The sequence below is a fragment of the Ambystoma mexicanum genome, chromosome 10, assembly GCF_040938575.1.
Source record: "Ambystoma mexicanum isolate Mex_15411 chromosome 10, UKY_AmexF1_1, whole genome shotgun sequence".
Lineage (NCBI taxonomy): Eukaryota > Metazoa > Chordata > Amphibia > Caudata > Ambystomatidae > Ambystoma > Ambystoma mexicanum.
Window position 1 is genome coordinate 462,182,141 of NC_090932.1, and position 15,760 is coordinate 462,197,900.

The 15,760-nt window shown below is 44.5% G+C and overlaps 1 protein-coding gene across 1 annotated transcript in view; it reads left to right on the plus strand.

The window, feature by feature from the left end:
• Positions 1 to 3,304: 3,304 nt before the first annotated feature.
• IL20RB (interleukin 20 receptor subunit beta) overlaps positions 3,305 to 15,760 on the plus strand; it is a 315,418-nt gene continuing 302,962 nt past the window's right edge. The window contains exon 1 of the mRNA XM_069618033.1: positions 3,305 to 3,534. Within this exon, the coding sequence (XP_069474134.1) occupies positions 3,471 to 3,534 (64 nt within the window). The 5' untranslated portion in view covers positions 3,305 to 3,470. The remainder of the gene's footprint in view (positions 3,535 to 15,760) is intronic.

Sequence of the window (15,760 nt, forward strand, 5' to 3'; positions counted from 1 at the left end):
CCGCCATTTTATAGGGTTGATAAAAGACTCTATGTCACAGAGTGCCATGTGCCCAGGTCTGATCTTTCTGGACCAGAGAGGCAGCCCCCAAGGGAACCAATGACCAGGGAAGAGTGACTCACCAGAACAGCCAAGTACCAGAGGGGCGGCGAACAGAGAGACACCTAACCGCAAAGCTTTGCTTGCTCTGTAACTTTACGTGAGTACATTTTTAGTTTTGGCTATTAGGTGTTGATTGTAGGCCGAAAGTATTGCACTGGAGCAAAGCAAGAAGGAGAGGACATTTGAGGAGGGGCACAAAATTTGAGGGTGTAATTTAGTTATTTACCAACTCATTGATTGTCCATGGCCATTTGGATCACTATAGCCATTCCTGCCCACTACCGGCTCCTCCCTCCCTGCCCAAAACACACCCTCCTGGGAGGTGTTGATTGTAGGCTGAAAGTATTGCACTGGAATAAAGCAGGACAGTGAGAACATGTGAGGAGGGGCACACTTTTTGAGGATGTAGTTTAGTTATTTACCCACTCTTTGATTGTGTAGGGCCATTTTGATCCCTATAGCCATTCCTGCTCACTACCGGCTACTCCCTCCCTGCCCAAAACACATCTTCCTGGGAGGTTTTTGAGCTAGCTCTATGAAGCAGTAACATCAAACATCGGCCTGTCAATCTTCTTTGTAATTAGTCTGCTGAGAATTAAGAGTTAATGGCTTTATTGCAGCTGCAAAAGTGCTACCAAGTGTAATAAATAACAAGGTCTTAAAAAGGTGTGCCTTCAACCACTTGATTTATATATGTTTCTGTCTAAAGAAACGTTGGCAAAGTCAACAGTTTTGCCTTGTGTATTGGCATTAGGTAGGCATACGCCAGACAGTCACATGCCTAGATAATCACACCATGTTCCAGTGTTTGCATCTTATGGTCAGGTAATACAATTAGGACGGTGCCTGCCAAATGCGTATCCCATGTCTAAACAAAAGCCAAGTCTGTTTTCTTTGTGGATGTTTGGATTCAGTTGAAGTGACTGCAGCCAGACGATTACTGACAACTGCAAAGTGTACCTACCGAATTTAACGGGCGGGTATGGGCTTGCTCGAAGTACTCAATTTCTGTTTCGCTCAATTACTGCTACAAATATAAGTGTTAATCTAAAATGAACATTAAACTGTGACATGCCATAGATGGAGTAACTTCCTGTTCTATTCATGTACGAAAATTAAATGTTTACCTACTGACAATGTACGCAGTTCATATTTTATTGCCAACCAGAATATGTTTAAACTATAGGTGTTTTCGTGCAAATGTTGATTCACAGATAACACTAATACACATGGTCTAAAGAGATGTGTATCCAATAGTAAGTATCTTGTTCAATTTGCATACACAGTTGTGTCAAAGATTTCTGTTTGTTAAAAATATGTTTTGATATGTGTCAGGGACGAATCTAGTGCCATTAGTTTATTAATCCAGGCAATCTCTAGCAACAATGCAAAAAGGTACATTGAACAGTGGAAACCAAAGGTCAAGCCCAGCACTGTCCCTCCTCCAACACCCCTCCCCCATTTGTCCCTCCATCCTAAGTCCTCTTTTTCGGTTGCAGTCAAAGTACCACTCGTTCCTTATTCCCCACTAGTTCTGCCACTGCTTGGATCTTCACTCGCGCGCTCACGTGTGTCACCGTCCAGTCATAACACGCATTCAGAGCAGGTGGTGTACACCCGATTTAAGGGCTGAGACTAGTGATTGTTTCTGTCTAAATCTAGTGATGCAAATGGAAATAAAACGAAGGGGGATCCCACAAGGGCCGGAGTGGGGTGGAGTTCCGAGGGGGCAAAGTCCTGAGGAGGCGGCGCTAGCAGTTCGACTCCACTCAAAGGAAATGTTCAAAATAATAGTTTAAACATGCTGCAATTTCTTTCATGCCGCCTCTTTCCAAACCCCACAATGTACATCAATTCCACTTTAAATCATTTCCATGGCAGTGGGGCACCCAAATACTGTTGGTAATGCAGTGATATTTACTGTATTAAGGGATCCATAGACATGCTCTACAGTAGAAGCCTACCAGGGTAGCTCTGCAGGTTGACAGAATGTTGCTGAGATGTTATATATTAAAAACTTGTCAATCGTGTAATTTTTTGCAATTCCTTATTTAAAAAAGTGCTATAAAATTATAAAATGTCTTTGGCCAAGGGATGGGTTGGGCTGGTCAATGGGTTGGACTGGAGATGGGTTGCTTATATTTAGGGCAGAGCTGGGGGTATTTCTACCGCTGTAGTGAAAATCACCCATGAACCCACAGCTTAATTTCCTGATAACTATCAGCACAACAGAAACATGTATTTGTGATTAACCAGTTTGGCAAGCATATAACATCTTTATAAATATAACCTGAGATAAAACACAAAGCAAGGGGCACACAAATTACAGAGTATGTGTGGTAGCCTGCCAAAAAAAAAACATTTCAAAGAAAACTAGTTCACTAGTGAATGCAATCAGGATTTTGAGTTTGGAAATGACTTTGTTTTCTATGAAAGTGTAAAATGAACATTTGGAAAGCAATAGTGTGCCCAGCATGAAGAATAGTGCTTTCAACAGTGATGCCCCCCTCCCTCCCCCTGCCACCCGGTGATCATCCATGGCCCATTGATTACTGTGGTGTCCCTTTCAGGACAGATGAAAGAAACGGGCTGAGCAAATAGTCCCAGGAAACGCGCAAGTGATGGGGAAAGGAGGCACCTCAGATTAGATCACAGAGTCCTCCCTCCCCTCTCGTAAAAGCCTGGTCAGGGTTGAGGCAGGCCGGGTCCGAGATCCGGCCAGAGACATCTGATGCCGGATCTCGTCCCGGCAAGAGCCGGCCCATTGATCAGCGCTGCCTAAATCCAAGAATTGGGAGCGTGACCAAACTTGGACTTTCATGACACGTTCACGGAATTCTACCCAGTTACAGTTCTGCCTCCTCCCAAACACTAATGAATCGATACATAGTAATTAGTGGTTGGTAAATCATACACATGGAGGGAAAAATCCCGCGCTCCGCAGTGTGGCAAATCGGGGTATTTGCACGATTTTGAAACGCAGTCACGCTTTTATCCATCCACATTCGGAATTCTGAAAGCCTGGAAAAACGGCACGGCTTTTCTAACCCATGCCAGCGTCCGGAGAGCTTGTTTTCAACTAGCCCAGTAGAGGGAAAGCACGCTCGTATGTGGCGGCAAACATTCTTAAATGACAGCGAAGCTGAGAAACGCAGCCACACCCAGGGTGGTGATGTACACGAGAGTGATAACTGGTTTAGTGCAGCCCGACCGGTTGCGCGAGAGTCGAGCCCGGGAGAGAGACGGTCCTGTGACACGGACTGGAGGTGCCCTGGAGACTATCTCTAACATGGCCACCCCTCGGTGTGGGGACAGCCGCGATCCTTACGGAAAATAAGAGGACGACACTGAGCTGCTGAACGCTCAAGATGTGCCAGTGTGCCGGGCTGCTGGCCTGTCTCGTCGCTGCTTCGGTGGCAGCGGCGCTGGCAGGTAAGAGATGGAGCACGGAACGGCCTTGAGGGGTTACGAGAGAGAGCCTGGGGTTGGGGGGGGGGGGGTGCGGGGGAGGGGAGGGTGAGAGGGGCAGCCCTACACGTCATGGCGATTTCCCTTGAAAGATAGACGCGGGTGTTGCGCGTTTGCTGCAGTGATTTTTGTGTGTCATCTGGACCGTGGGTACGAATGCTAAGTGTAGTTTCCAGATACGGACTACAGCGAAAGAGCCCATGAGGTCATGTTTTGGGATCCGGGCAAGACCCTGTCAGTCTTTCATCTTTTGGAGCAGAATTGGGAATACTTTCCCCCATAAACCTCGTGAGAAGTCTAGGTTTGGGCTGTGTTGGTTATTGTTAAGTCATTTTTGGGTTGAGAAAAGGGCATTATATTTTTGCTGCTTTGCTACCTGCATTTATTTGTAAAGTACAGTAAAGCCACATTCCCGGCTGTGGCACTGCTGTCAGGCCTGGCCAGATGGGAAGGTGATCGCTTCTGTGGGCTCGCGCACGAGGGGCACCGCTGTCAGCCACTGAGGAGAGCTCGCACCAGGGAAGGCGTCAGGGCCTTTCAACTTTTTCAAATGATAGGGTTCTCGAGCCTCAGGAGGGAGGGGGGGGGGTTGCAGTAACTGCCTCTTTGTTGTCAGCAGTCTTGTAACACGAAACTATATAACATCTCTTTTTCTACTTTCATTATGGGCTTAAAATGTTCGCTTTAAAACTCTCGTATTACACACTGCGTTTCCTCGAGCCCTCCAGGCACTTCCCACGGGATATAGAGAAGTATTATCACCTAATTACCGTCTAACGCTGGTTCCTCCACATCAGCAACTTGCTGACAAAGAAGGGTGGGCATTTAGGGCCTCATCACGAGTCTGCAGGTAACCCTTAAATGAAGCGGTAGCGCTATTACTGCTGCATTTAAGCATCCGTCAGATCATGGGCTTGGCAGATTTGCCTCCAGCTCTGAGCTGGGGTCAAATCCGCCGCAAATTTGCCGATTTTCGGCACTATTACCGCCAGCGGGAAATCCGCCGGGGGTAATAGCGCAAAAATTCCCCATTGGGCCCAATGGGGTATGAGGAATTCCCGAATTGGCCCAATGGGGAATGAGAACCAACCGTTCCGCCAAACCTGTGATCCAGCGCTAATAGCGCCAGGGGGTTTTGGTGGTAGCGCCAATAGCCCTCGCGCTAATAGCCCTGGGGTTATCGCCCAACTCGTGATGAGGCCCTTAGTGTTTGAGATCCCTCCCGGCTGACCGTTTCGTGATAATCTATTACTTGTTGCCATGACAATGTATGCACCCCTGGGGTGCCTATGACTTTTTTTGCTCGAAGTAGGGATCCCCCAAACATCATGTTGAAATGGGCCCCACACATCGTCAGCCAGTCCTGGCCCACACAGTGTCGCCACTGGCCAAGCAGCACCACTTTGAGAAGTTGTTTAGATGTAAAAGTATCCCTGAATAAATTAAATATAAATGCGGGAAAAAAATAGTTGTAACTCCATTTTTTAGAAAAAAAACATGAAAAAAAGGTAAAAGGTGTAAAAAAACGAATTATGGATAAATGCAGACAGACATGTCTCAATAATAAATATAAAACCAAGAGCTGCACATTTTACCGGTTCCATGTGTTAATATCCCTGCAAAAATATTGCGATACAAAAATATCGCCATATTCTTATGGCGATGTTGAGTCATGGACCCTGCGGGGGACACCCCCGCAACCCCTGCCTATGGCGAGACAAATGACCATATGTACGGTGAGATTTTTGGTGGGGATAATATGTAGGGATACCCATTTTACCTAGGACTTTCATAACATCTTAAATTATGACAAGGATAGGGCAATGTAGAAATATTTCACTGAAAAGTCGGGCGTCTCCCACCTAAATCGGAGGGTTGGCATTTATGAGGGTAGGCACACATCCAAAGAAGATGTGCTTTTGATATCAGGCTTCACGTTACTTTCAATTACACAGAGGCACATTCCATTGCAGTGTTGGCTGGTGATTACTACCCGCTGTTCCTGTTTCTGCTCATTGAGGACTTTTGAAGTTGGACTGCGTCTCTACCAAGAGTGAATCTCTGTTTGTTTTTGCTTCTCCACTGCCAGTTCCGCCTAGCCCAGGCTGGGCTCAACAAGTCCACCCCTATCACGGCGATTGGCCGTGTGTGGAGTCACTCATCTCTACAAATTGTCCGCGCACGCGCACAGCGCGCGCGCACACGGGCGAGTACCGGTCTGAGTACCGCTTACCCGCACTACCCGCTGTTCCTGTTTCTGCTCATTGAGGACTTTTGAAGTTGGACTGATTCTCTACCAAGGTGACGAATCGACTTTATCAAGCCGAACTTTATTGACTCACAAACACTATCTAAGTGAAAGTGACAGCGTGTTTTCTGTTTGTTTTCAGAGTGAATCTCTGTTTGTTTTGGCTTCTCCACTGCCAGTTCTGCCTAGCCTAGGCTGGGCTCAACAACACCGCCCCTATCACGGCGATTGGCCGTGTGTGGAGTCACTCATCTCTACAAATTGTCCGCGCACGCGCACAGCGCGCGCTCACACGGGCGAGTACCGGTCTGAGTACCGCTTACCCGCTTTGCCGCTTTTACGGTGGAGGTGGCCCTTTTTATTAACTTTACAGAAAAGTAAGTGCCCCCCAAGATCAGCTTCTTTTCTTCCTTCTACTGTTGCCCAGTGTTGCCCAGTGGTCTAAGATTCTTCTCGTGGCCGCTGATCCAGCACAGGCCTGTGTGTCTGTGAGTGTGTGAGTCATGTCAAAACGTAGACAGGTTTATTCTTTAAAATCTGACATGCCTCCCATGATAATTACCAGCTACAGCCCCAATGGTAACCCGAACATTGCACCCAAAAATTTGTCTTCCCATAAATCCATTGTGTTGACCCCATGTCCTCGACCCACGAAAGACCCGAGCACACTATTATTTAAGCCGTCCTCCTTATCCACACCGAAACCAAATGTTCAGTTGAAGTCACAGGCTTTTCAGCCACATAAATCAAACCCTAGCTCTGGCCTACCAATACAACGACCATTCAATAGGCCCACTGCGGGACTAATGGCATTTGGTGAACTATCTGATAACACCATGTTAAATTCACCTTGCCAACAACACCCGCAATTGGTTGTAAGTTCTTCTGACTCTATGTCAACTGACTACACCGCTGATTCCCCAGACAATCAAGAGGTTTCTCTGTAAGCAAGCCAGTGCGAGTCTCCAATACCGATTCGCATTTCTCATAATTCACTACATAGTTCATACTCTGAACCCCCAACCCCTGACCACTCCATATCCGCCATTTCTTATGTACACCCAACCCCGCGGCGCCCTGCAATACAATCAAAGTGTGAGTCAGCTGAAATTCATCCACAACTATTACAAACCACCCTGGCAGCAATTAACACAACCTTATTGTCCATGTTTAAACTCTTTGAAGTTCTGGATGCTAAAATAACGAAACAAGAATCAAAGTTGGACGATTTATTAGTATGGACTCAAAAAGTTAACCTGGCTCCTCATGCTTTTCTCCCTGTAGGTCCAGGCACACCGTGCATTGATTTAACTAATAAAACAATTGCATCTAGGTCACCTCTACCGTGCATTCCAACTTATTCTGTATTGCCTGCTGTCCCTCACATTATTACAACAAGCCCTCCAAAACATTCTCTTGCTCGCATGGCCCCAACAAATAACTCATGGGTCAGTGTGCAAGAATCAACTGAGAATGATCGTGTGGCGGCCCCTGTGATGGACTTTATTCCTCCCCTCGTGCCTGTATCAAATATTATGCATGGCACAGTCCCTGGCTCTGATCCAAAAATTAAGAAGACCAGAGCTACCACTAAACAACAACCACACAAGAAAAGGAAAACCAAAAATATGCCTATTACACGTGTGACTAAAGCATCATTAAATGCCTTTTTCAAGAAAATTACCATTCCAAGTGCTGTTGCTCTATCTGCCCCAACTAGCCTGACATCGCATCCCAATGACCAAGCTCCCTCTGCTATCATTGAAGCCTATGAACCACTGGATGCTTTGGTCAACGCTTTTAGTGCTGATTCAAATATCAAACATCATGACCTAGCGATATCTGAGCAGCCAATTCTCCACATGGATAATGTGCCACCTGTGACCAAACCCATTGAATCCGAATGCCAAAGATCCCTGATTTTGAAGGAAATGCGAAAGGCGTTGGATGCCTATTTAGACGAGCGTAACCATGGGCTACCCCAACAATTAACGAAGTTAACCCTGATATTTCATCAAAATCAGTATCTTGGTCCTCTCCGGTGGCCCAACAGGCAAAATCATCAAATTCTGCAACTCACAGTGATGCGCACGTCCTCAGACGCCCTTCGTGCCTGACTCCCCTGATTTCAAAATACACCCCGGAACGACATATACACACACGCCATGTTAACGGCCTGAAGCCTAACAAAAATACCCTTTCAAGGCACTCAATTCCTAAGGCCTCTACTTGTCATACCCTGATTTTGCAATGCCATGAAGGTGACTATCCAACCTACAATCTAAACAGACAAAGCGTACTTAATATCTTCAGTGATGTCCGAGAATTAGAAGACCTGACTTCCCAGGACATAGCCCAAGTGGAATATTTGAATGACGATACCACAGCTATCGTGAGGCTTTGTATCCCTTCAGGCATTGTTTTGAATACGATTTGGTTAGCCAAGAGGACCCTTTTTAATATGGGATTCTTATTGGCGCAAGACCCAGCCCGTTTAAAAGAATGTGTTGAGGCCCCTCCACACCATCTATCACAAATATATTACAGTTCCGGTGATGACCTCCAATCTTCTATTAATTAACCACCAATTGCACCCCAGTCTCATGTCATTAAAATAGCCACTTGGAACACCCGAGGCTACATTCATTTGCACACCTCTGTACAATCTTTGGCGGACTATGCCATAATTGCACTGCAGGAGACCTGGTATTTGGTCCCCCCTACTTGGGACAACTTTGATATTATTTTGTTACCAGCAAAGATGGGACTACGTGGTCGCCCTTCATCGGATTTAATGGTTGCAGTTAATAAGAAACTTGGCTTCAAAATTGAGGCGTGGTCAAATGTTAATATCTTTTTGCAACTAGTAAAGATCACCCATAGTGACCACACCATAGCCCTTATTAACATCTGTCGCAATCCGGCAGGTCTATCTGACATAGCCTTCTTTGCGGGGTTAACGGTCCTGTTAGATGACATTTCGGCAACTCCTGGTATCACTGATACCCTGATTATGGGTGACTTAAATATGGACTGTTTATCCCCTGGTAACCAAAACAAGACAAGGGCCTTATCCACCTGGTCCCATCTTATGCATGAGCGCAACATGCGAGTAATCAATGGCTCAGTAGAATGTGACATCCCCCCGAAACCCACATGGCAGCGTGGCAAGAGTCAAAGTATCATCGATTACATGTACATTGACCAATCTATGTACAGTAGTGTTATCTCATTTGACATAATTGCATAAGCTGCAAGTGATCACCAGCTTCTTTCATTACATCTTAACTGGTCAGGTACCCCCCCATCAAACAATGGATGACCCAACATCTAACGGTTAATAATGCAAAAAACCGCCTAAAATGGTCTGAGAGAACCCTTACACAGTTCTCAAATGCATTGTTTGCAGTTGATAACTCATATAACTTAATTGAGTATACCGATCTTCTAGTACCATACCGGAATACAATTGTACTAAACCCAAAGATAAAAAAACACAAACATCTTTACGACCCTGTAATTAAAGCACGCAGGGCCGAATATCGCAAAGAAAAGAGACTCATCCTTAAGTTAAACAATATCGATACTCACAGTGCATTAAGGTCCACTAAATGTAAATATTCGAATTGGATTCGTGGACGTCGAGCATGGATGTTTCAACAAGATAGCGAAGCCATGCTGCGTTCAATCGAGTCCAAGAATTCGGCTGAAATATGGCGCCTCCTCAAGTCGAATTCTAACCTATCACAGGCATATGCTCAAACTGGTGCGGTTACCGAAGCTGCTTGGATCGCACACTTTTCAGACTTATATTGTGATCCGCTCTTCCATCATAACGCATATAAGCCTCAATCCAAAACTCAGTGGAACCTTACCTGCTCCCCGGCCTTACTTGAAGAGCTGATCACAAAGTTGAGCTCCTCTCGTGCCGCTGGGCCTGACGGCCTACATAATGCCATCCTGAAAGAAAACCCGAGGCTATGGGCAAAAAATCTCTATGCCATTTTTTGCGAAATTATGAAACGCCGTATTTTAACAACTTCGTGGCTACACTCGGTCATAGTCCCGATTTATAAGAAGGGTGATCGTGCTGATCCTTGTAATTATCGCCCTATTGCCCTTCTGGATGTCCCGGGCAAACTTTTTGCTAAATTAGTTCTAAATGAATTCAATCTTTGGACATACCTTGCTGCCAAGCGAGATCGGCAACAAACGGGATTTGTCGCAGGTATGGGTACCTGTATAAATCTGTTAACTTTAAATGCAATAAAAGCCCATAGTCAGTTTCACAAACAATCCATTTATTTCGCATTCATTGATCTACATGCTGCCTTTGACTCTGTCTCACGTGCCCTGCTTATGATGAAACTAACAAGAGACAACTGCCCCCCAGATCTTCACGATATTATCCACGCATTTCATGCAGCCACTTCGATTTGTGTAAGGCTCACTTTAGATGGCTTGTTGTCTGCCCCAATTAAGACAGACCGGGGCCTAAAGCAAGGGTGTTTATTAGCTGCAGCAATTTTTAACTATTCCATCCATGATCTAACTCCAATTTTTCTACAGATCGCCTCCGATGCTCCAGTCCTTAAAGGACAAAAAGTTACTAATTTAAACTATGCGGATGACATAGTCCTCATCTCAAAAACGCAGCAGGGCTTACAGAACCTCATCGATGCATTTAACGTGTACCTAATTGAGAACCAATTGATAATCAACATTAAAAAAACCCAGATTGTAGTTTACAAGGCAAATCGGCTACATAAATTCAAACCCAAATGGTTATTTAATTATACTCCACTGGAAGTTGTGCAATCATATACTTACCTGGGTTGTGAATTTAGTGGCTCGGTCAAACCGCACCATCAAATTGACCGCATGGAGGCAAAATTGACTTCAGCAACTTCGCAATCTAAAATCATCTTGCATAAATTTGGAAAATTTACAATTCAACCAGTAATAACTTACTGGGCTATGAAAGCAATCCCTTCTATTCTGTATGGGGCTGAAACCCTATTGAATTTCAATCACGTGTGTCTGGAGAGATTTGAGGGAAAGTTTTGGAGGGCTGTGCTCAACCTCCCACATTGTGTTCCAAGTGCTTGGTTGCAATATGAAGTAGGTCTTGTCTCCATACATGCGGTCTATACTTGGCGATGTTGTATGTTATTTCGTAAATGTCTTATGGCAAACCAAAAAATGAATATGTTATCTGTAATAGGTGCCTACATGTTAACAACCGACAAGAACTTTGTAAAATTGTGGATTAATCTTTGTTTGGAAGCCTTAGCATCTGCTAACATTTCAATTTACAAGTTGATAGCCAATCCCGTACGTTCCAAAACAGCATTTTATAATCTAGATTGGTCAAATACCATCGATAAATGCCAAAAGTATCGTCAACCATGTAAGTTTCGCTTTTGGCCCAAACCAATGAAACGCCCCGAATCTTATCTTTTAAAATTCCCTTCTGCTAAATTAAGAGCAGGCTTCTTGAGAGCACGATTCGATTTATGGCCCACTCACCAGGTTCAGGCAAGGCAAATCTGCGATCACGAGCTCTACAAGCATGTCGATTCTGTATGCAAGATAATACAATAGAACCCTTGGAACATTTAGTTTGTTATTGTCCCAAATTGAATGCTCGAAGGTTAATACATTTTTTGAAAGTTCTGCCTTGCATAGAAACTGTCGACCAAGAAATGAGATGGACCTTCTTACTGTGCTCTAATACTTACCTAGTGCAGATTGCACTAACCAACTTTTTATTATCTTTAAGCTTAGAAAAGAGCTAAACGAGACGTAATCCAAGTCTCAATCAGCTTGAAAACTAAAAGTTAAGGAAAGAGGATATCCCTCCTTTCTTTTCTTAATCTTATTTTTTATAATGTTAGGGAAGTATTTATCTCTGAGGTGTATCTATTTTATTTTAATTTTATTATGTATTAGTTAAATGTCTGTATATTTGTTAGATGTAGGGCAACAACACTTGTGCTGCTTGAGTCTGTACACTCTATCATGAAATTTTTCTAAAAATTGATCTTATTTTTATGACTATAACAAAAATCAATCAAAATATTATGTTCGTGTATTGAAAAGTTGTTTCAACAGCTAAATCAATAAAACAAAAAAAAAAAAAAAATTATACACCACCCTTTCTGTGAAAAACTGGGCAAAAAGCCAGCCATTTTGCAATCAGTTTTGTTGGGATTCATGAAAAAATCAAATAGATTCACAACACTAACAGTGACCAAGAACTTTGTCCAATGCATTTTTATGATGCCTTTCCCCACATATGTAGTATAACATTTTTTTTTCACTCTGGCTGAGCTCATACTTTTCCACCTATATATGCCAGTATCCCCATATGGGAACATACCCATGTTTGCTATGCACATAATGCCAGTAATGATACCTTAAGAAAACATGTCCATGATGGCCATGCCAGTACCCGCAAACAAGAACATACTCTTGTTGGCTTTGATATTAAAAATGCTATGCCACGTCTGGTGGGGCTGCCAACGGCTTAGACACTTTTGGCTGGAAGTGAAAACGAAAGTACTAGACATACTGGGAATCGGCAGGGATTTCACAGGACCAGAGATCCTACTGGGGATCACCTTGCAGGGGAGGAATGGGTTGGAGGGGGGAATGGAAAGGCTAAGGGCTAACTTAATGCTAGCAGCTAAGCGATGCATAGCCAAACAATGGAAAAAAATAGAACCTCCGTTTATTGTACAGTGGTACTATTCCGTTTAGGATACAGTGGATGTGGAAAAACTGACGACAATAACAAGAGGCTCCCTTAGAAAGTTTGGCAACATTTGGTCACCCTTTTTACACTGTGCAAGTAAAGACTTGACACACCTGTACATCCCGAAGAGACTGCAGACACTAGGGTTCCTGGAGGAGGAAGCGGATGGTAGAGCAGCACAAGAGGACTTGAGGAGGCTGTAGTATATTGAATGGAACTGGCGGGGTGGGATGTGGAGGGGCATTACTGTTGTAGTTGGAACAAGCAAAGTGTACGTTTTGGTTTATGGCATTATAATGGAATATTTTGGCACAAGCTGTATGACAGATTGTTTTGTTGCAAATCTTTATGAACAAATAAAGATGTGGTTAAAGAAATTGCTATGCCACAATAAGAAAACATGTTTAAACTGGCTGTTCTAATGCAGGCCAGTCCAGGCACATAATAACACTTATGTTTGCATCATCATAGATGCCCAGTACGAAATGTCATGCTATTCTTCCTAGACTCCTACATCAAAATACCAGTCTAGCCATAAAATAACAATTATCATGCTTGCTTTATCATAGATGCCCTTTAAAAAATAACAGCAAGAAATAGGTATACTGGCTGTACCAAAATTCCATTCTACCCACGTGGAACACTTATCATGCTAACTTTCTCATGGATGCCCAGTGAAAAAATGTCTTGCCATGGTAAGAAATGGCTAGACTGGCTGCACCAAAATGCCAGTCTAGCCATGTGATAAAATCCGAGTTGTTCACGGCACATTTGTCTTTCTTATTTGCTTACAGTTGAACTCTTCTATGGCTAAACCATTTTCTACTTTTTGGTTTAAGTACTGGGACACATTGGTTTCTGCCGTATTATAGGAAATGCATCTTTTAAATCAATTAATTTCCAGCAGCATGGCTCATCACATAAATAGTATGTTAAACCAGTTAGTAGTGAAGATGCATTTCCAACTATATTTGTATTTATAATGCTGTGTGTCCAGGTGACTAAAATGTTGTATTTCACACATTCCCCTGACAGAGTGGCATGTGCCAATGTCTGGTACCACCTTGCCCCCGGGACCTCCATAACACCAGATCTTTGGTACAAGTACACTCCCTGCTGCAAGCATTCCCCGTGTTCTGTTTTAGACCAAAAATAACAGGAGGAACACCAAGTGCACCTCTCCTTTATGGGTCTCCTCCGCCAACACTGCTCCCTCCTGCCTCATACTCCACCTATACTTTCCCTACCACCCCACTCTCTCTGTCTCTTCCCCTTTTCCACCTTCACCACACACACACACGCACGCACGGACACACACACACACCCCCCCCCTCTCTCAGATTCAATACTGTTCCTATACTAGCATCCACCACCGCCTCAGACTCCCTTAATGCTCCACTCTAGCGGCCATTCTCTTCCTGGTCTCTCGGTCCACTTCCACACTACCTGACCTCACCCAAACTCAAACACCCTTCACTCTGTTTCAGCCGTACGGCAGAGACGTTTTTATGGTAGGGCAGAGGGGCACTTGCCCTGGGCCCCCACCTTGGAGCGGGTCCCACGAGGCTGCCTGATATAATGCAGTCAGTTCACACTGTTCACCACACATCAGGATATTTTATGGCGTGCTGCTGAGGCTCTTCACCTATTGCCTGTCTGCTGTTGACAAGTACATTCAGCTCTGATCAATTCATCCTGTAATCCTTTCTGTGTCCACTGTGGTATACATAGTGCATTCACTCTGGCACAACTCCTGTAGCATCCTCACCTTTCTGTGGGGATTATACGCATCATATGCAATAGCCAAAGTTGAAATGCATATTGATAAATTTGAGTGCTTCGATGGTTCAGAAAATAGCCTAGTGTGTAGGCACGCATTGCAGAGATCTGTGTTCACATGCAAGATTACAATACTAAATTTCAGTCAGACAAACTCAGCCTTTGCTATGTTTGAAGTTGCCAAACCTGCATTTATTTATTTATTTATTTATTCAGATTTGTAGAGCGCACGTCAGCCCGGGGGCATCGTGGCGCTTGTTACAGACATATCTTGGTTACAAATAAGACAAAACAATAAAGCAATATTAACAAGGAATACAATATTTACAGTCGGAGATATGGTGTTTGTACAGTAGCAATGCAATATATTTACAAGGATTCGCCTGGGTCACATTATAGTGCAAGGAAAGAGGTCTTCAGTTTCCTACGAAAAATCGGGAGCGAGTTTTCCGCCCTAATGTCTGCGGGGAGAGCGTTCCAGGTCTTGGCGGCAATGTAGGGGAAGCTTAGGCCACCGGCTTTGGCTTTTTTGATGCATGGGATGCAGAGTAGGTTGGTGTATTGCGTTCTGGTGGGGCGGGCGGAGGAGGGTTTGGATATGGTCTCTGATAGGTAGGACTGGGCGGAGAAAGAGAGGCATTTGTGGGTGAGGGTGAGGATTTTGAGTGTAATTCGTTCTTTAACCGGTAGCCATTGGGCTGAAAGTCTGGCATGGGAGATATGCTCTCTTCTTGGGATGCTGAGAGCAGCCCGGAGCGCATTGTTCTGTGTAACTTGGTGTCTGTTTAGGTTTTTTGCTGATGTGCCCGCTAGGAGGGCATTGCAATAGTCCAGTTTGGCTCCAATGGTTGCTCTGGCTATGGAGAGGCAGTTGGGTTTGGAGAGGTAAGGCTTGATGGCGTTTATGAGTTTGGTGGTGTGGGCAGATGAGGAGGTGATAGCGCTGACTTGTCTGTTCATAGAAAGAGAGGAGTCTATGTATACTCCCAGAGTCTTTACCGCTGTGGAGACAGGGATGATGGAGTTGTCAATGGAGAAGTTAGCGTACTGTATGTCCAGTTTCTCTAGGGTGCTCTGTTGACCCAATATCATGATTTCCGTCTTGTCTCCATTTAAGCAGAGGCCGTTTACTGCCATCCAGGTCTGGATGATGGCCTAGATCGATTGGAGTGCCTTTGCGTCGTTGTGGTATGACCCTGAGAGGGGTAGAAGTACTTGTGTGTCGTCCGCGTAATTTGTGTATGTGATGCCGTAGGAGTCGAGTTTGTCAAAAAGAGGTTTAGTGAACAGGTTGTAGAGTGTGGGAGCAGTGCAGGAACCTTGAGGGACTCCGCAGTGGATTGTCGTGGGAGTGGCGTTGGCGATGTCCGAGAAGACTTTCATGGCTCTACCCTCTAGGAAGGAGG